At 40.4% G+C, this 21,342-nt stretch overlaps 1 protein-coding gene across 2 annotated transcripts in view; it reads left to right on the forward strand.

Moving 5' to 3' along the window:
* The window catches only part of LOC127618260 (adenosine kinase-like), a 272,393-nt gene that overhangs the window by 197,646 nt on the left and 53,405 nt on the right, over positions 1-21,342 (forward strand). For both annotated transcript variants that reach the window (XM_052090626.1, XM_052090627.1), the window contains exon 8: positions 20,759-20,794. In XM_052090626.1, the coding sequence (XP_051946586.1) occupies positions 20,759-20,794 (36 nt within the window). The remainder of the gene's footprint in view (positions 1-20,758; positions 20,795-21,342) is intronic.

Consider the following 21,342-nt stretch of genomic DNA (forward strand, 5'->3'; position numbering starts at 1 on the left):
TTGTTCAAGCTTGAAAATAGGCAATGAAAGTGTCATAAAAGTTGCTCATACAGCTTGTAAACTGTATTCCAAGTCCAAAGCAATATGATTGAATTAGAAACTAACCTAAAATTTGGAAAAGAGCAACTATCGCATTCTTCAGAACTTTGCGTTTTGTGATCCAAGGAATAAATAGTCATATGGGTTTTATAGTGACATGAGTAAGTTATAACAGAATTTGTATGTTTGGGTGAACTATCCCTTTAAGAGTGTAGTGCTCTCAGCTCCGTTTAACATTTTACCATCTGTTCTGCCAAAATCAGCACAGAAAATGTGGAAAAAGTCAGCAGATTTAGTCTGGGCCTAATTATGACTGTCTGGTGCTCTGCATCCACACTCATCCATTGACAGTAACCACTGTGCTTTCTTTGTGCATGCATGTGGAGCGCGCGCGTGCGTGCGTGCGTGCGTGCGTGCGTACTATAGTAGTGAAGTTTTCTTGCGCTCGAGTGTGTGTCCTCCCCCGCTGATAGGTGATGGACAGTTCATGAAGGAAGCCCAAGGCAATGAGGAATATGCCTGACATTGGGCCCTCATCTCCCAGATGATTCAGACAGCTGCACACACACATATATTGAGAGACAGATGTCAAGTTCCAAAGTTCTTGTTGACAATCATACATGCACATTTCCAGAGCTTTGAGCCGTGTCATTCCCCTTCTGATATGCTTAGAAGTCTTTTAGATATTTGCTGATGGTTTACATGGTTAGCAAAAACTTTTTTTGATAAATTTTAGAAGCAGCTGTCTGAGTTTAGAGCATAAGAAAAGAGGGACAGAGAGCTAGAGAGAATAAGAGTAAGGATACAAGGTGAGATAATAAAATAAATTCTCAAGAGCTGGATGCTGTTATGGGGGTTCATTGCATACATTTACATTTACATTTATGCATTTGGCAGACGCTTTTATCCAAAGCGACTTACAGTGCACTTATTACAGGGACAATCCCCCTCCCGGAGCAACCTGGAGTTAAGTGCCTTACTCAAGGACACAATGGTGGTGACTGTGGGGCTCAAACTAGTGTCCTTCTGATTACCGGATTACCAGTTATGTGCTTAGACCACTACACCACACACCACACTCAGCATACTCTAGTCCACAAAACATCACATCACACTCAATCATACACTAAATAAAGCATGTCTGTCTGCTAATGACCCCCCATGGAATGCATGACATAACTGTGAGGAGAGACAGTTAAGAAAGTTACCAATAGCGATTTGCTCTAAAGGAGCAAGATTTACTACCATAAATGTAACATGGTTGTACCATGTATTTTGGACAAACACCATGGTATTCTTTAAAGCTCTTTGAAGTAGCATGTAAAAGTGAAGGTTTAAGAATATGGTGACTCAGTACAGTTATATTTTTAGTAATATTTGTGTTGGAATTAAATTTTTTGTTGTTAATATAATTTCTTCCATCTAAATATAAGAAATGTATATACAACGATCAGCCACAACATTAAAACCACCTGCCTAATATCATGTAAGTCCCCCTCGTGCTGTCAAAACAGCTGACTTGTCGAGGCATGGACTCTACAAGACCTCTGAAGGTGTCCTGTATCTAGATGTTAGGAGCAGATCTTTTAAGTCCTGTAAGTTGCGAGGTGGGTCCTTCATGGATCAGACTTTTTGGTCCAGCAAATCCCATAGATGCTTAATCAATTTTTGCAGTGTGGCAGGGCACATTATCCTGCTGAAAGAGGTCACTGCCATCAGGGAATACCATTGCCATGAATGGGTGTATGTGGGCTGCAACAATCTTTAGGTAGGTAGTACGTGTCAAAGTATGCCAGGACCCAAGGTTTCCCAGCAAAACATTGCCCAGAGCATCACACTGCCTCTGCCGGCCTGCCTTCTTCCCATGGTGCATCGTGTTACCATCTCTTCCCCAGGTAAACGACGCACACGCACCCGGCCATCCACATGATGTAAAAAAAAAAAAAACTTGATTCATCACACCACGCCAACTTTCATTGTTCCATGGTCCAGTTCTGACGCTCACGTACCCATTGTAGACAGCTTCATTGAATTGACTTGCTATAGATGTGGCTGTCTTGAGAAGTGCCTGACAAGACAGCCACATCTATAGCAAGTGCTACAGGAAGCATGCGGTGAAATGTCACCTGAGTATCTGGACAAACTAGACAAAAAAGTAGAATTCCAAGGATCTGCAAAGCTGTCATTTCTGCATGTGGAGGATTTTGATGCAAACTGTTTGAAGTAGTTTAAGAAGTTCTGAACATTTAATTCAAATTGTAATGGTAATTTTTCACATTATGAATGTCCTGACTATAAATTGTGATCAGTTGGATGTCACTTTGGTGAATAAAAGTACCAATTTCTTTCCATAAGAGCAAAATCTGTACATTATTCCAAACTTTTGGCCGCCTGTGTGTATGTGTGTGTGTGTATATATATATATATATATATATATATATACACACACACACACACACACACACTACATATATATATATATAATATATATATACACACATATACATATATGTGTGTGTGTATATATATATATATATATATATATATATATATATATACACTCACCTAAAGGATTATTAGGAACACCTGTTCAATTTCTCATTAATGCAATTATCTAATCAACCAATCACATGGCAGTTGCTTCAATGCATTTAGGGGTGTGGTCCTGGTCAAGACAATCTCCTGAACTCCAAACTGAATGTCAGAATGGGAAAGAAAGGTGATTTAAGCAATTTTGAGCGTGGCATGGTTGTTGGTGCCAGATGGGCCGGTCTAAGTATTTCACAATCTGCTCAGTTACTGGGATTTTCACGCACAACCATTTCTAGGGTTTACAAAGAATGGTGTGAAAAGGGAAAAACATCCAGTATGCGGCAGTCCTGTGGGCGAAAATGCCTTGTTGATGCTAGTGATCAGAGGAGAATGGGCCGAATGATTCAAGCTGATAGAAGAGCAACTTTGCCTGAAATAACCACACGTTACAACCGAGGTATGCAGCAAAGCATTTGTGAAGCCACAACATGCACAACCTTGAGGCGAATGGGCTACAACAGCAGAAGACCCCACCGGGTACCACTCATCTCCACTACAAATAGGAAAAAGAGGCTACAATTTGCAAGAGCTCACCAAAATTGGACAGTTGAAGACTGGAAAAATGTTGCCTGGTCTGATGAGTCTCGATTTCTGTTGAGACATTCAGATGGTAGAGTCAGAATTTGGCATAAACAGAATGAGAACATTGATCCGTCATGCCTTGTTACCACTGTGCAGGCTGGTGGTGTTGGTGTAATGGTGTGGGGGATGTTTTCTTGGCACACTTTAGGCCCCTTAGTGCCAATTGGGCATCGTTTAAATGCCACGGCCTACCTGAGCATTGTTTCTGACCATGTCCTTCCCTTTATGGCCACCATGTACCCATCCCCTGATGGCTACTTCCAGCAGGATAATGCACCATGTCACAAAGCTCGAATCATTTCAAATTGGTTTCTTGAACATGACAATGAGTTCACTGTACTAAAATGGCCACCACAGTCACCAGATCTCAACCCAATAGAGCATCTTTGGGATGTGGTGGAACGGGAGCTTCGTGCCCTGGATGTGCATCCCACAAATCTCCATCAACTGCAAGATGCTATCCTATCAATATGGGCCAACATTTCTAAAGAATGCTTTCAGCACCTTGTTGAATCAATGCCACGTAGAATTAAGGCAGTTCTGAAGGCGAAAGGGGGTCAAACACAGTATTAGTATGGTGTTCCTAATAATCCTTTAGGTGAGTGTATATACATCGATTAGCCACAACATTAAAACCACCTGCCTTATATTGTGTAGGTCCCCCTTGAGCAGCCAAAACAGTACCAACCTGAATCTCAGAATAGCATCGTGAGATGATATTCTTCTCACCACAATTGTACAGAGAGGTTATCTGAGTTACCATAGACTTTGTCAGTTCAAACCAGTCAGGCCATTCTCTGTTGACCTCTCTCATAAACCAGGCATTTCCATTCACAGAATTGCTGCTCACTGGATGTTTTTTGCTTTTGGCACTATTCAGAGTAAATTCTAGAGAATGCATGAAAATCCCAGGAGATCAGCTGTTAAAGAAATACTCAAACTAGACCATCTGGCACCAACAATCATGCCATGCTCCAAATCACGGAGATCACTTTTTTCCCATTCTGATGGTTGATGTGAACATTAACTGAAGCTGCTGACCCATATCTGTATGGTTTTATGCACTGCACTGCTGCCACACGATTGGCTGATTAGATGATCACTTGAAGGATTGCTGGTTTGAGTATTTCTGTAACTGCTGATCTCCTTGGATTGTCACACAGTCTCTAGAATTTACTCCGAATGGTGCCAAAAACAAAAAACATTCAGTGAGTGGCAGTTCTATGGACCAAACGCCTTGTTGATAAGAGAGGTCATCAGAGAGTGGCCAGACTGTTTGAACTGAAAGTATACGGTAACCCATATAAACCCTCTGTACAATTGTGGTGAGAAGAATAGAATCTCCGAATGCTATTCTGAGATGTGGTTTGGCACTATTTTGGCAGCACAAGGGGGACCTACACAATATTAGGCAGGTGATTTTAATGTTGTGGCTGATCAGTGTATGTGTGTGTGTGTGTGTGTGTGTGTGTGTGTGTGTGTTATATATATATATAATCGATAACAATTTGTAATCGAATTAATTACACGGTGTCCCAATTAATTAATCGCATATACAAATATTTGCTTAGCCCCTCATATAACAATAATTAAATATATAATGATTAAAAAATTATACAGTTTTCTTTAAATATTAAAAATTATAAATATATATATATATATATATATATATATATATATATATATATATATATATATATATAAAATAAAAAATATTCAGATAATTAAAATGCATTACATTCTTGTGCCAGAACATTTAATCATTGATAAGACGTATTGTTTTCTAACATATTATTGAACATAAGATAATCATTGGCACACAGTTCACAGCAATCCTTTTTGGAAGTGAATTTGTCAATCAGGTCGAGATTTATTATGAGGGCTTGTTTAAGGACCTGTCAATCTACACCTGCGTCAGACATTGTGTAGCATCTCGGGTGCATTGCGTTATAAACATAAAATGTTTAGGTCACTGTGTCAAGATAAATATGGTTTAATACTTGAGTAAACAGGTGGTACTACAAGCTTGCATTTCTCAGGACTCTTCTTTATTATGGTCCAGAGGCATTGCGATTAATTGTGTTAATTTAACACTTTATTTTTAATAAAATTAATCGCACTGAATTAACACGTTAAATCGACAGCTCTAATATATATATATGTGTGTATATATATATATATATATGTATATGTTTGTGTGTGTGTGTGTGTGTGTGTGTGTGTGTATATATATATCAGGGTTTCCGTTGTCTGGTAATTACCGGACATTGGCCGGTAAAAAAATTAAATGTCCGACAAAATTAAATCTCTCCGGTCAAATTGTCCGATTAAAATTGCCTAATAATCCCGTCCCCCTAACACAATCTGAATTTGAGAATAAGCCTAAAATGTATAAAGCAAAAATACACCGATCTCTTGCTATGTTATGAAGGAACAGGCTCTATCGTTTGAAAGTTATGAAACAACATCGCATGCTGCATTTCAAATAAAGCGCACGCCTAAAACGGCTGTAATATAGGCCTAGACCTAAACAACGAACGATTGAGTGAGACGTTTCAAATATGGCCAGGCCCAGGCAGACTAGCTTTAAAAGCTTTTTTCAGAGGCCAGGCGATGGTGAATCAGGAACATCTCATTATAGATAGATCAGTGCTTCTAATCCGCGCATTCGTGCAGTTTTTTTCTCTATCATCAAAACTGAATAGCCTATGTTCATCAGTGCATGGTTACAGTCTATATCAAGCAGGGACACGTTTGTGTGCATTTTATTTTGTGATTTCACCGAATTAATAGAGAGTCTCCACAACGGCGATAGATTGAAACAGCGTCCTAGTGAAGATTGCGCAACTCGCGCAGCGCGTCGTCCATGCAACTGATAGCAGCGGACACGAGCTCAGCTTGATTTCAAAAACAACAGATTTTAGCGCTAGATCTCTTATTTAATAACGGACTAAATGAATGATCTGCTAGTTAACTGGAGATGTTTTATTTATTTGTATTAGGTACATCCGTGCCTCAATGTTTCAAAAAGTGAATGTGTGTGAAACCACAGTAAAAAAACAATTGGCGTTGATTGACGCCAATCGGACGTTCATGTTTTTTTTTTTCGTCTATTTGAAAGTTAAGCTAATAATAATATGTTGCATTCTATACGGCCTGATTGTGTCATTTTTTAAGTTACATAGACTGCCTCCAGTTTTCCTCAACTTGACTAATTAAGAGGCGATATATTTGACCGGCATATCATCAAAATGTCCGTAAAACGAAACCTTTTTTTCTAGCGGAAACTCTGGTATATATACAGTATAAAGTGTATATATTTGGGGGAATGTGCTAAATTTTCAGTGCAAAACTAACAATTATTGCCTTTATTCAAAATATCATATCTAAATGTTATCGTTTTTTGGGACTTTTTTGTGAGATTCACCTTTATAGTCCATCCTAGACTGTTTTTATATCTCAGGGATGATAGTGGGTTTGTATGGATTGCTGTGGAATCAGAGAGGTACACAACAGGGAAGTTCAGCTAACAACTATAATCAGAGAGCTCAGAAGGCTTTTCCCCAGAATACCCCTCACATTGTCTGCAGATGCCATTTTCAGACTGGAGAGCTTGATGGGGAGTTCCATAGCTCTGATTTGAGGGTGAGAGTGAATGCGGACTGGCATCGCATTTAATAGGTTCAGCGGCAGAGGCGCCTAGTTCACTTTAGAGACGCACAGTGATGATGGATGGAAGAGAAGGTATTGTGTTGAGGGCCGATCAATAGCTGTCACAGAGCCCAGTGTATTTCTGTCACTGTGGGGTTGAGTGTAGTATATCAGCTAATTGTTGCCAGGATGATTTGGAAAAGTTTAACACCAGCCTGCTCTGATGCATCACACATCAGTCAATTTGGATATCAGAAGGGCTTTACACTCAACTCTGCCACACAGATAGACTCACACACAGATGTCTGTGTGTTGTGGTATATTGATTATCTCGTTTATAGGGTAGTTATATTGTCTGCAGTGAAGTGCCTCTCATTAGTGACTTCAGAACTGTCATACTCAATGTTTTCATTGCATGTTTGCAATGTTGACAAGGCTGTCTCATGGTCAGGGAGCCTGAAATGTTTTTATTGCCTCAATATAGTGTGGAGATATTTTTTGACAACCCCCATAGTCTGAGCTAAATTGAGTTTTTCTAATGACTAATGCGTTGCGAACATGGTGGCTGATGAACAATGTAATACCGTTCAATGTCTGTCACTCACTCTATGTTTTGTCTATGTAGTGACACTTGGGGTTCGATCTTGAGAGCCCCAATCACCTTTGCTTAAAATAGATAAGACCTATGAGAATTGGCGAATGGAATTTGCATGCCCCGGACATACGGGTATAAAAGGAGATTGTGTGCATCACTCATTCAGATTTTTTCTTCAGAGCCAAATGCTTGTATGTTTGTCCTCTTACCTATTGCTACGCTGCTGGATGTTTTACGTTGCATATCAGTGGTCACATTCACACGCTCGAGTGTGATGCTTCCCCTGGGTGCTTCGGCAGCCTGTGTCTGCGGGGGTTAAGAGTATATTCAAAAGAGTATATTTCCTCTAAAAGAGCTTGCGCAAACGCTTAGTGTCTTTTTAAATATGTCCTTACACATTTGTGCTACTGGATGTGTCCCCTCCAGATAACCATGAAATCTACCTTGAGTGTCTGGGTTGCCTGCAGATGCTGGCAAAGCCACGAAGCATGTACGAGCAAGTAAAAGGTGACTTCCACGACTTCATTAGCTCCTTGAGCACTTCCGGGAAGAATCATCTTGCTGCAAATGCTCAGGGCAGGGTGGAAGGTTCCACTTCAGCCCAATGTTTGCGGCTGCCATCGCAGCGTCGCCGTCAGCAACCTGAAGGACACGTACTTTCACATATTGATCCTTCCTCGACACAGACCCTTTCTTCGGATTGCCTTTGAGGGATGAGCATACCAGTACAAGATCCTCTCTTTCATCTTTACGAAGGTTGCAGAGGCTGCCCTGGCCCCGCTGAGGGAGCAGGGTGTATGCATTCTCATTTATATCGACGACTGGCTAATCTTAGCTCATTCGCGAGATCTGTTATGTGTGCACATGGACCTTGTGCTTCAGCACCTCGACTGACTCGGGCTTCTGGTCAACTGGGAGAAGAGCAAGCTCTCCCCTGTGCAGAGCATCTCTTTTCTCGGTATGGATTCCCTCTATCCATCAACAGGTTCCTCAAAGTCGTGAGGAGGTTGAATCCTCCTTGATCGTGCCTGATCCCCCCTTGGAATCTCTCTTTGGTCCTACCTGCCCTACAGAGAGCCCCTGGAGCAGGCCGAGCTCAGAACTCTGTCCCTGAAGATGGCCCTCCTGGTGGCGCTCACTTCCATCAAGAGGGTGTAGGACCTGCAGACGCTCTTTCTCCGGCTCGCTCTTACATGATCTTGAGACCCTGGCCCGGTTACGTGCCCAAAGTTCCCACCTCTCCCTTCCAGGTGGTGAACCTGCAAGCGCTCCCTTCAGAGGAGGAAGTCACGGCCTTGTCGTTGCTGTGTCCAGTTCATGCCCTGCGCATCTATCTGGACCTTATGCAGAGCTTTAGATGCTCTGTGCAGCTCTGTCTTTTTTGGATTGCAGCAGGAGGGGAAAGCTGTCTCCAAGCAGAGGCTGGCCCATTGGGTTGTGGATGCAATTTTTCTTGCATACCAGTCGCAGGACCTGCCGTGCCCCTTGGGAGACCGTGCGGACTCAACTACAGGTGTTGCATCCTCCTAGGCACTGGCAAGGGGGGGCCTCTCTAGCAGACATATGCAGAGCTATGGGTGGGGCTACACCCAATACCTTTGCGAGATTTTACAATTTACACAGAGCCAGTTTCGACCCAAGTATTATGCGGTAACAGCAGGTAGGCCGGGTGGCTGGTTGGGTCTTAAGCTCTGTACAGTGACGAACTTGGCAGAGGAGTAACGCCACCAGGCCCAGTACTTGTGGCATTCTCCATTTTCAGGTGAGGCTGTGTGCTCTGGCTCAGTGCTCCATGCGTGGTGATTCCCCCGTGGAAATCCCTTATGAGTTTCCACTGTTGGGTTTCCCCTTATGTGAACCCTGTGTTTCCCCTCATCAAAGCTTTCTCTGCCTCGGCCACTGTGCTGCTTACACTCTCTGTAGATAGGGTCCTCTTGTGGTATCCTTCCATATGTGTACATCCCCGTTGCTATTTCCTTTTTATATCTGTATGTCCGGGGCGGAGATTGGCATGCAAATTCCACTCGCCAATTCTCATTGGCCTTTTCTATTTTAAGCAAAGGTGATTGGGGCTCTCAAGATCAAACTCCTAGTGTCACTACATCGACACAACGTCTCATTCCCTCCATCAGGGAACAGAGGTTACATCAGTAACCAAGACGATATATACAGTACAAATCCTGTACAATGATGCAAATGAAATGTACACAAAATTGCTGAATTGAAATTAACCGTTATTTTACACAGTATTTATTAAAATTCACAAAACTAAAATGTATCATATGTTGACAAGACTATCAATAGATTTTAGAATTGATACAAGGAGGAACGAATACTTTTTTAAATATAAAAAAATATTTATCAATAGTTTAACATTTTAAATCTGATAATGCTATCTGTGTTCCCTTCTGGTTGATTACATGCAAACAAGCATTGTTGACTCATCTAAAGCGGGGCCAGTCTGAAACTATGTTGCCCTGCTTATAAATGTGTGCGTTAACCAATGCTATATTTACCCTCTTTCGTTATTCATCATGCAAAAGCTTCAGCCACAATCTAAATCCCACAACCTTGTTTACGTGCTAACTTACATTCCTGTGATGAAACGCAGACAATAGCAGGCTTTGAAAGTGATCAGAACGTCCTCAGATTGAGCTAATAAGGCTGTCATTGAGAGAGATGTCATGTGCCGAGGGCTGGGGTGTGTTTTTGTTTTTCTCTCTCTCCACCTCTCCTATTCCATGTAGGTCAGTACAGACAGCAGTCAGCACTTTTGATTCTGACTCACTTCAAAGAAAGTTCAATTAACATCCCAAAATGACAAAAAGATTGAAAAACACCCCATTCATTTAACCTCATTTGGATTCAGACCTGTATGACTTTCTTTCCTCAGTGGAACAGAATGTTATGGCCTGACAGCCTCGGTGTCCATTTACTTTCACTGTATTGTAACAAGATGCAGTTAAAGCCAGTTGTGACGAAGGCTGTCATCCCTATCATTCGGCTGAACATCTCCATTTGTGCTACACATAAAAGTAAATGATAAAGCTTTGGAACAGAGGGAACCATGACAGAATTTGTATTTCTTTTTTTTTGCTTTAAGATATACCCTATGGATTTTTTCTTTCCTCTAATTTGTCATTGTCACATTCTCACTGTACTTACGCCAGTGGGAGTGGAACAGTTATCAGAGGTGAGCAACAGGAAAAGCAGGCCCAGTCCTCCGCACTGCCTCTGCAGTCTTCAGCCACATCAACATCAATCATCCCACATGCACTAAAAAGTATCAACACACATCCAGAGTTCCAGAACACATCCCACACTGAATTACAGGACATATCCGTAACTTTTCTCAACCCTTCAAATGAAGCATTATAAGCCCAAGGGTGCTTTCACATTAGCACTTTTGGTGCACTGTCTGGTTTGGTTCGTTTTGATGATGTGAAGTTGGGAACGCTGTTTTCTGTACTCTGGTGCTCTCCGTGGGCCCACGGCAGATAACCGCTAACATTATTCACATCATTGCACAGTCAATGCATCCATGTAAAACAAATTTAAGTCTCATTCTGTGCATGTAAAGTTTTGGTGGTAAATCCAAAGAGATTAATACTTTAATAACACAGTGAGGTTGATGTCTTATCAAGTTGTTACCTAGTTACAATGGAAAACAGCTGCGGCTGCACTCACATGAACAGAGACCAATGGGGAAGGAAACAAACCAAGGTTTGTACCAAGCAAACCAACCAAGTGTAAAAAAAAAACAAGTGTGACAGTGGTACAGTTTAACTTGATAAAAAAACAGTTTGATCTGGAATGACGTTGTCACACTCACTGCAAGGACAGTCCCCTTGAAGCAACCTGGGTGAAAAACTTAATTAAATTACATTTAAAGTCTTTGGCTTTTAGTCCATGTCTATTGACCTTGAGGCCATCTACGTATATGCAAGTGGACTACAATTTGACAAAATTAACTTTTAGCAGAATTGTTTTGAAATGTACTTCTATACCAGGAAAATTGACCAAATGTGTTGACTCATCTTGTATGCAGGGGCTGAGAAGCACAATTTATTATATGGTTGCTGTCAGATGTTTTTGCTGTTTTGAAATATGCCGTTTGCTTGTAAACTTAAGCAACCGTTTTTGGAGATTTCTTTCACCATTCAGGTAGATAGGTAGGAGCTGTAAATGTATCCAAAGAAAATAGTGTCCTAGTGGATTTATTATTGGTTGAAATGTTTCTAACACTGGATGCCCAGATGTTATTCACATGCTGCACAACTTTTGCATGATGTAATTTTAAGCTTTGTTTGTGGCTACATCTGAGTGACTTGTCATCAGTAATGGAAGTTGTGTCTAGGACAGGCTTCGCTAACTTCTGGCTCTTTAGCAGTAATTGCATCTGCTGGTGGTAAGTATAGGATTAGTGGGTTAAGATACATTTCCTCTTAAAGAGCTTGTCTTCAGTGTCTTGTTTGTCACTCTCTAACCGTCTCTCCCCCTCAAGTCCTTCGCTGTGTCTCTCTGTTGGTTTGTTGTTCATCACACGTCACGCTCCAGTTGTCCTGCTGCATTCTCAGGGGAGTACCTTAACACCTCAGCAGTGCTGGCTTTCTTCCCTCTATTCTTCCCCTTTCCATGCCCAGATTACTGTATCAATAACCATCTGCCAGCCCCCTCACACAGCTCTGCCCCCTGTACAGGCACTCATAGCCCACGGTCATACAGTCCTGACTCATGTGGGATATTTGAGGCACCATTATAAAATTACACTGTGATTTGACCTCATCTGTAACCAACAGTTGTGCCTTTGTTTTTTGCTGTCTGGACCGACTCTGGTTCACCAGTGTTTTTGTCACCAGTGCAAAAACAAAGTGGGAAAAATAACATCTTATGACTGGGATGTCAAGTTGGTTCTCTTTTTTGTTGTTGTTGTTGTTGTTCGCAGTTATTTTTTCTTCCATCTTTACCTAGTTGATGATTTTAGCTTGGCCCTGTATTTTTTTTAACTATCTTGGGTCTCACTTGCAGCTCAATAGCTCTGCGTTTGTCAACTGGTGGGTTGTGACCACAAAATAGGTCACTGAGGGGAAAAAACTGTGTAAAATGCTAATAATAAAATGCAACTAACCATATAATAAAATTTTTCTACTTTTAAAAGGGAGATAAAAATGCTTCCCATATCTTTTGTTTTGATGTCAAAAGCTGTGTGCCCTCTTAAACTACGTTATTTTGGTGCAGATTCATTAGTCACTTGATAGAAGCTAACCAAATTAGGCAGATGACCAAACTATGCATGACTACATACTACAATAACTACAGGTTCTCTTGCAACAAGTATAAACATGGTTTTTGCCAACCTCGATGTACTTTGTGCAGAAATTATTGGTTGCCAAGAGCACAAAACATCGAAATTCAAGATATATTTAGAAACCAAAACTATAGACAGTGCTAAAATAAAAAGTAAATTTATCTGTTCATTATTTATTTTTTTATTTTTTTAATTTAATTGCTGTGTTGGGTCACCACACAATATCAAATCTGAGTCCTGAAGCAAACCAGTTAAGAACCCCTTGGCCCCATTCACAAAGGGAACTTACCCTTCGTTTTCCGTTTTGAGCTTTGGAAGTTCATGGAAGTAAATCAACTTTGAGGTTAGCCCTTGCAAGTTCCCTGGCTCAGCCTGTGCTCACCCTGTCCAGTCAATCCACTTTTCTCTACTGTAAAACCACCTTTAATCTACATACCTCTATTTTTGTGGTATATACACACTCACCTAAAGGATTATTAGGAACACCATACTAATACTGTGTTTGACCCCCTTTCGCCTTCAGAACTGCCTTAATTCTACTTGGCATTGATTCAACAAGGTGCTGAAAGCATTCTTTAGAAATGTTGGCCCATATTGATAGGATAGCATCTTGCAGTTGATGGAGATTTGTGGGATGCACATCCAGGGCACGAAGCTCCCGTTCCACCACATCCCAAAGATGCTCTATTGGGTTGAGATCTGGTGACTGTGGGGGCCATTTTAGTACAGTGAACTCATTGTCATGTTCAGGAAACCAATTTGAAATGATTCGAGCTTTGTAACATGGTGCATTATCCTGCTGGAAGTAGCCATCAGAGGATGGGTACGTGGTGGCCATAAAGGGATGGACATGGTCAGAAACAATGCTCAGGTAGGCTGTGGCATTTAAACGATGCCCAATTGGCACTAAGGGGCCTAAAGTGTGCCAACAAAACATCCCCCACACCATTACACCACCACCACCAGCCTGCACAGTGGTAACAAGGCATGATGGATCCATGTTCTCATTCTGTTTACGCCAAATTCTGACTCTACCATCTGAATGTCTCAACAGAAATCGAGACTCATCAGACCAGGCAACATTTTTCCAGTCTTCAACTGTCCAATTTTGGTGAGCTCTTGCAAATTGTAGCCTCTTTTTCCTATTTGTAGTGGAGATGAGTGGTACCCGGTGGGGTCTTCTGCTGTTGTAGCCCATCCGCCTCAAGGTTGTGCGTGTTGTGGCTTCACAAATGCTTTGCTGCATACCTCGGTTGTAGTGTTGTCACGGTACCAAAATTTCAGTATTCAGTACCGATACCAGTGAAAATCCACGGTTCTCGGTACCAGTTTCGGTACCAAACCAAAGTTTAATTTAGACTAAATTTACAAGAAAAAATCCATGGTTCTCGGTACCAAAGCAAAACACAAAAACATGCTAATTGAACAACACACTATTTTTATTAATAAAGGTAAACAATGCCATTCTTTATACTTATTTAAAATTGTATTTCAATTTTTTCCACAGCTAATAAATGAAAATAAATTACACACCTAAAAAACACATAAGGTAACGTTATGCTAATGATTTACTACACGGCTAACATTGTGTTTATTTCAATCCGACATTCAAATTAAAATATGGTATATAACTCAAAACAGAACCTCTAAATTTGAAATTAATTTGAAACTTACCTGCTTGAACTCTTTCATTAGATCCGGGTGTCGGTCTTTAAGGTGTTTTATCAAGTTTGATGTGTTTCCTGCTTTTGAGAGAAAACTTCGATGACATCGTTTGCAAATTGGTTTTTGATGATCTATGATGTTCCCCTCGTCATCAGCCGCAAATCCGAAATATTTCCACACATGGCTCTTTCCTCCTTTCTTATCAACAAGAGCAGTCACCACAGCAGCGCCGGCGGTCGCCATGTCTCAGCGCTTTCATGAGGAGGACGCAACTTCACGCGCTTTGTGCGTGCATGCGCGAACTTTGACCGGGTACTCGGTACCACTGGTACTTGGTACCGACACGTTTTTATTTTTTTAGTTCCGACTTGGTACCGAAGTACCAAATATTTTGACAACACTACTCGGTTGTAACGAGTGGTTATTTCAGGCAAAGTTGCTCTTCTATCAGCTTGAATCAGTCGGCCCATTCTCCTCTGACCTCTAGCATCAACAAGGCATTTTCGCCCACAGGACTGCCGCATACTGGATGTTTTTCCCTTTTCACACCATTCTTTGTAAAGCCTAGAAATGGTTGTGCGTGAAAATCCCAGTAACTGAGCAGATTGTGAAATACTCAGACCGGCCCGTCTGGCACCAACAACCACGCCACGCTCAAAATTGCTTAAATCACCTTTCTTTCCCATTCTGACATTCAGTTTGGAGTTCAGCAGATTGTCTTGACCAGGACCACACCCCTAAATGCATTGAAGCAACTGCCATGTGAGTGGTTGATTAGATAATTGCATTAATGAGAAATTGAACAGGTGTTCCTAATAATCCTTTAGGTGAGTGTGTGTGTGTGTATATATATATATATATATATATATATATATATATATATATATATATATATATATATATATATATATATATAATTTTAAATATGTAAAGATAAATATGTATAATTATATATTGAATTACTGTTATATTGTTCTCAGCAAATATTTATATGCGATTAATTGCGATTAACATCCAAGCAACAACATAGCAACATGCTAAACTCACTCAGAACACCTTGGCGACCACATAGCAACACTCTGAAAACCACCTAGAACAACCTAGCAACCACATAGTAACATGCTAACAATCTATTGGAATACCATGGCAGCCACATTGCAACTTCTTGACAACCACCCAGAACACCCTAGCAACCACATAGCAACAAGCTAAAAAACACTTGTAACACCTTACCAACTATATAGTAACGCCCTGGCAACTACCCAGAACAACCTAGCAACCACATAGCAACATGCTAAAACCAATTGGAATACCTTTGCAGCCACATAGCAATGCCAAAGCAACCACCCAGGACACTTAGCATTGTTGTAATGAGTTTTGCTCAGACAAGCTTTGCTCACATTTTCTTTAGAGGAGAATATAAAACAACATATTTATATTCTATTTCGTGGGGCTAGAGGCACACAAATAATAAACTTGACTTATAAAATAAACGTCTGTGAGGAAGTGTTTTTTTTTTCTGAAAAGCTGTCTTAAAGTGCTTTTAAAAATCTCCTTGTAGAAGCACTCATTACATTTTGTCATTAGCTTGGATCCTTTTGTTTCACATTTGTTGCTGTATCCTTCTGGTGTGATTAAGGCACATAAAGCTTATGAAGTCATTGCTTTGACTGTTGTGCTAATTGAGTGACTTTCAAAGTGTAGATTTTTTTCAGGTCTAGCATTTTCACAGCCTTGGCTAGTGAAGAGTGTCTATTACAATTTTTCAGTGGGGTTGTATTAACTCTAATATTTTAAGCTAATCTTGAAATAATGCTGATTAATCACTCTTAATAAAAGAGTGGCTCACCTTGGCTGCCGGATAGCTGCATTATCAGATCATTGAGCTGTAATTGGTGTCAAGAAACCTGGTGGTAGGATATCTCCATGGAGACTACAGTTTTTCCCAACTTTATGGCATAAAGATTAACCTTGGAGCATTTGTCCTGTGAACACAAACACGGGCATTTCTGCAGCTCTCTGACCCTGAAGAGGAAAATCTTGTGACTGGAACCAAATACTAACAATTAAATGCCAGGTTTGAGTGTTTACAGAGTGCTTGAGTGATGTCACATGGTGTGTTATAGATTAATGCACATGTCTTTGGTCTATTATACAGTACCTGTGACAGACGTACTCCTTGTGGCCTCTGCACCTTACATCCATGAAGCTGGTCCTTTCCACCTCCCCCTTTTCTCTGTAAAGGCCGAGGTTGTCACAACTGTTCCCTGGAGTCATTCAGCCAAGCAAAGTGTGACACCCAGAACACATAAATGGGATCTTTTAACCCTCATAGAGCCCTTTATTATCTGGAATAACACAATAATAAAGCTGTCATCTTTGTGAAATCTGCTGTTGGTGAAATATTGACCTCGGCCATTGATATTAATAATGCTTTTAAAGAATTCTATCTTAATCTTTATAATAGTTCCACATCTTTGTCTACTGATGAAGATATTAGAAACTTTGTGGAACCATTAAAACTCCCTAAACTGATGACTGAGCAAAAAAATTATCTTGATTCTGAGATAACTCGGAGGAGCTTGGCGAGGTATTTAAGGTCTTGCCTACAGGCAAAGCTCCGTAGCTAGATGCTGTGCTGCTGAATTTTTTTGATTTTATGCTACAGAACTGGCTCCACTGTTGCTAGAAGTTTATACGGAATCATTAAAGAATGGAAAGCTTCTTTCCAAGACACAAGCAGTCGGAGTCTTAAAAAGGACAAAGTGTAACCAAGTGTAAGAGTTACCATCCAATATCCCTGATCCAGCTAGACGTAAAATATTGTCCAAAATTCTGGCTAAGCGATTAAGTTATGACATCTCTAATACATATAGGGTGGGCCGCAGCTCTTCTGATAACATTAGGTGTTTCATCAATATCATGTTGTAAGTGGTGAATGATCAGACTCCAGTTACTGCCATCTCATTTGACAATGAAAAGCGTGTTTGATATAGTAGAATGAATTATCTTTTTAAGAATTTGGAAATATACGGGTTCAGGAATAATTTTATTGGATGGATTAAGTTACTTTAAAGACACCTGGTAGCGGTGGTACAAACAAATTGATTAATTTTAGATTCATTTACTCTGGATAGGGGACCCGGCAGGGTTGCCCTCTTTGCCTATTGTTCTGTCTTGCGCTGGAACCATTAGCAGCTGCGATAAGAAAGGAAGATGATTTTCCAGGGGTGGTGGCTGCAGTTATGGTGCTTAAGCTTTTGCTTTACGCTGATGAGATTTCATTATTCGTCTCCGACCCGTTAGATATATGCCTTGCCTCCATAGAATTATTAATTCCTTTTCTAAGTTCTCAGGATAAAGAGACAATTGGTCTAAATCCAAAGCTTTGGCTCTGACAGCGAACTTCCCATTAATGACTTTTCAGCCGTATCCATTCCAGTGGCCCTAACAAGGCATTTGTTTCTGATTTAATTACTTAATTTTGACCCCTTAATAAAAACGTTTTTGAGCGATGTGGGCAGGTGGGCTTCATTACATTTATCTATGATGAGGAAGATGAATGTTATTAAAATGAATTGCATTCCAAAATGTAACTACCTGTTACAATCTCTCCATGTAGATCCTCCTCTCTTATTTCAAGCAATTTGTTAGCATAGCGAAGTCCTTAATTTGGAATGGTAATTGTCCCAGATTACATTTCAGTAAGTTACATAGGCCAATTGACAAAGGTGGGCCAGGCCTAACTAAGACTTTGTTTTATTATTATGCATTCGCTCTCAGACATTTGGCTAATTGGGTGCTTCTACCTGAGAGAGCCCATCCCTGATTTTGTATTGAACAGGTAGTTCTTGCCCCTATTTCGCTATTGCAAAGCCTTTCTATCAAACTAATCGGAGAAGTTACTCACCGTTATCTCGCATTTGCACTTGGTATGGACAAAAGTGTCCAGAGTTTTTAATTCAGACATTTATTTAAATGTTGCCTTGAGCACATAGCTGGTCAGTGTGGATTGTGAGGGGGGGTTACTACACTCAGTGACCTATATGAGAGTGGAGTGTTCATCTTTTGAAAATTTTATTCAACATTTTGGGATTCCCAGATCTCAGTTTTATAGGTATTTACAGCTGCGCCACCTGCTCTGTACTATTTTTGGGAGTAGCATACACCCCCTAAAGTGGCAGATACTCTGGGAATGGTGATTACTCCTTTTGGGAAAGGTCATGAGGCATCAGTGTATTACTCCCTGCTAATACAGAGTCTGGGGACTTATGGGAGAAAGATTTTAACTTTGTATTGGAGGAGGGAGTGTGGGCTAGGATTCTAAAAAACGTCAAGTCTGTATCTAGAGATGCAAGTTTGTGCCTTATGCAATTCAAGATTTTACATAGATTCCATTGAACACACTCTAGAATTGTATAGGCTTGGTCTTAAAGACTCACCAACCTGCTGGCGATGCCAATCGGAGGATGGAGACATGGCCCATGAATTTTGGTTGAAGCTGTTCTGTGTTTTGGGCGATGGGGCAGTCATCGATATAGGAAATAAATACATAAATAATTGGGTCCTTACCAGTGTTATGTTAGGCAAGCAGATTGTTTTATGGGGGATGGAAGTCAGCTGGAGCACCCTCAATTCAGGAGTGGTGCAAGGAGATGGGGAGGCCGGTAGGGTCTTGTAGAAAGCTGGGGATCTGGGATTCATTTGCCTGGAAACGGGGGAATTATTTGATGTTTTTGGGGGACTCTCTGGGATGGACTGTGGAGAGAGATGTGTTGTTTTAGATATGTATGATTATTATATATATTTTTTTCTGTGTGTGTGTACTTATGCAAGACCACGGGGATGTTCGTTGGGGGTCAGGTGGGGTTGTTTATTGGGGAGTTGGAGGGGTAGGAGTGGGTGTTAAATTTTGATTCATTGTATATATGTTTTGTTTTTCTTTATCATTTCTATGTATCAACAAACGGTACACTGTTATTATTATATATCATGTATATATCATTAAAAATAATACTTAAAAAATGAACAGTATTTTAAAATATATTTACTGTCATGTACACTCATGCATGAGATGAAAGCTCTTGTCGTATCAGTTGCCTAATAAAAGATGTTTAATTTTATGTGGAGCGGGTCACCTCATTGGGGCTACCAGGTTGAGATAACGTGACCTCCATGGAGGATACACTATTGGTAAAAAGTTTAGGGTCACAGATTTTTTCACAGAGTAGTAAAGTCATCAAAACTATGGAATAACAGAATGAAACTATTCAAATTATTTACAAATGTTTTAGCTAAAAACAAATCCAAAATAAATCAAAACTAATTTATAATTTAGCATCTTCAAAGTAGCCTCTCTTTGCTTTGAATTAGCAGAAATGTACTCTTTGCATATTCTCAACCAACTTCTTTAGGTATCACCCTGGTATGCTTTTTAAACAGTTTTGAAGGAATTCCCATCTATGCTGGGCACTTATTGGCTGCTTTTCTTTATTATTTGATCCAAGTCATCCATTTAAAAAAAAAAAGTTTTGTCATTAAATAAATTATTTTGGCACAAGTATATTTTTGTCCATGTAAGAATATTCTTTCAGATCAAAAGGTTTTTTTAAGATCATGGGAAAAATTTGTCAAGTGACCCCAAACCTTTGAAAGTTTTTATGTGTGCCATTACCTTTCGTGCATGACCAAGCACTTAAGCCTTTCAAAGTATACTCTTGACTGCGAGCTCATTTGGACGAATGCAACGCATGCACACTACGACCATTTTGTGATGCTCTTTTAGTACAGTCAATGGCAGGTACATGTGCAGATGGTGCATACAGTCACAGATTGTCCGCATTTCTTGGAAAACTGTGCTGTATCAGGATTCCGGCATACTGTGCTGATGTCGAAATTTGCGTATACACACAAAACATGGCCTCTATTACTGCCCACTGTATCTCGGTAACTTTCGCCCATGAAAAAATTATGTCTGACTGTGAATAGCGAATTTCGACAGTAACATTGGAAACTAAAAAAATAATTGCTTTTGCATGCATCGACACCACTAGGTGTCAGTATATGTCCAAGAAAACTTCAAAATCAGCCAAAAAATACTGAGTGCACCTGTAAAACTGTATAGATATTCTGTCATGCCTAATAAAAAATATTAATAACAGAATATATGTCTTAAATTCTGTGATTCATTCTTCAGTTCTGGAAAAAGAAATTAAGGTTTTATTTCCTGTGCTTACATATTCTTAACAAAGGTTTGAAATGTGCTTTAAATGAAAACTACACTAAGCCACCATTAATTAAGGATGCATATGTGCTTTGTTTTGCAGGAGGCAGCGACATTTGCGCGAGAACAGGGCTTTGAGGTGAGTGGATGGAGGATCACACACTAAACAGATCCTAAAGGATTATTTTTCAGCTGATAATGAAGTTTTTTTTCGGACAGTGATTGATGTGCTATTATACTCCCTTGGCCCCCTTGCAGTGGTCGCCATAGCAACCTGGCAGTCGTCATGGTTTCTTTGTTCAGCCAGCACTCCAGCTCACACTCTCTCTCTCTCTTTCTCACACACACATACACACTTAGACACACACAAACACATTTTCTCCCCTACTCTCACACATTCTCTTCTTCTCTCTCACACACTCTCTCTCTCTCTCTCTCTCTCTCTCTCTCTCTCATCCCCCTCCTTTTCTGTTATGACGCATTCCTCTCAGGTCTACACCCAACATCGCCTACAGATGTTATTTATTGAATTTTGAGAAGGCTCTTGGGAGGAGAGAAAAGAAATACTTAGGGGCTGCTTTTAATCCTGCCTGTGTACAGGGCAGGGCTGGCAGGTGCTGTTGTTGAAAAACCCACCTTGTTAGCTTCATTAGACTGCGCAAGGATCAACCGTGGTATTATCCTCAA

This window comes from Xyrauchen texanus, chromosome 24, assembly GCF_025860055.1.
Source record: "Xyrauchen texanus isolate HMW12.3.18 chromosome 24, RBS_HiC_50CHRs, whole genome shotgun sequence".
Classification (NCBI taxonomy): domain Eukaryota; kingdom Metazoa; phylum Chordata; class Actinopteri; order Cypriniformes; family Catostomidae; genus Xyrauchen; species Xyrauchen texanus.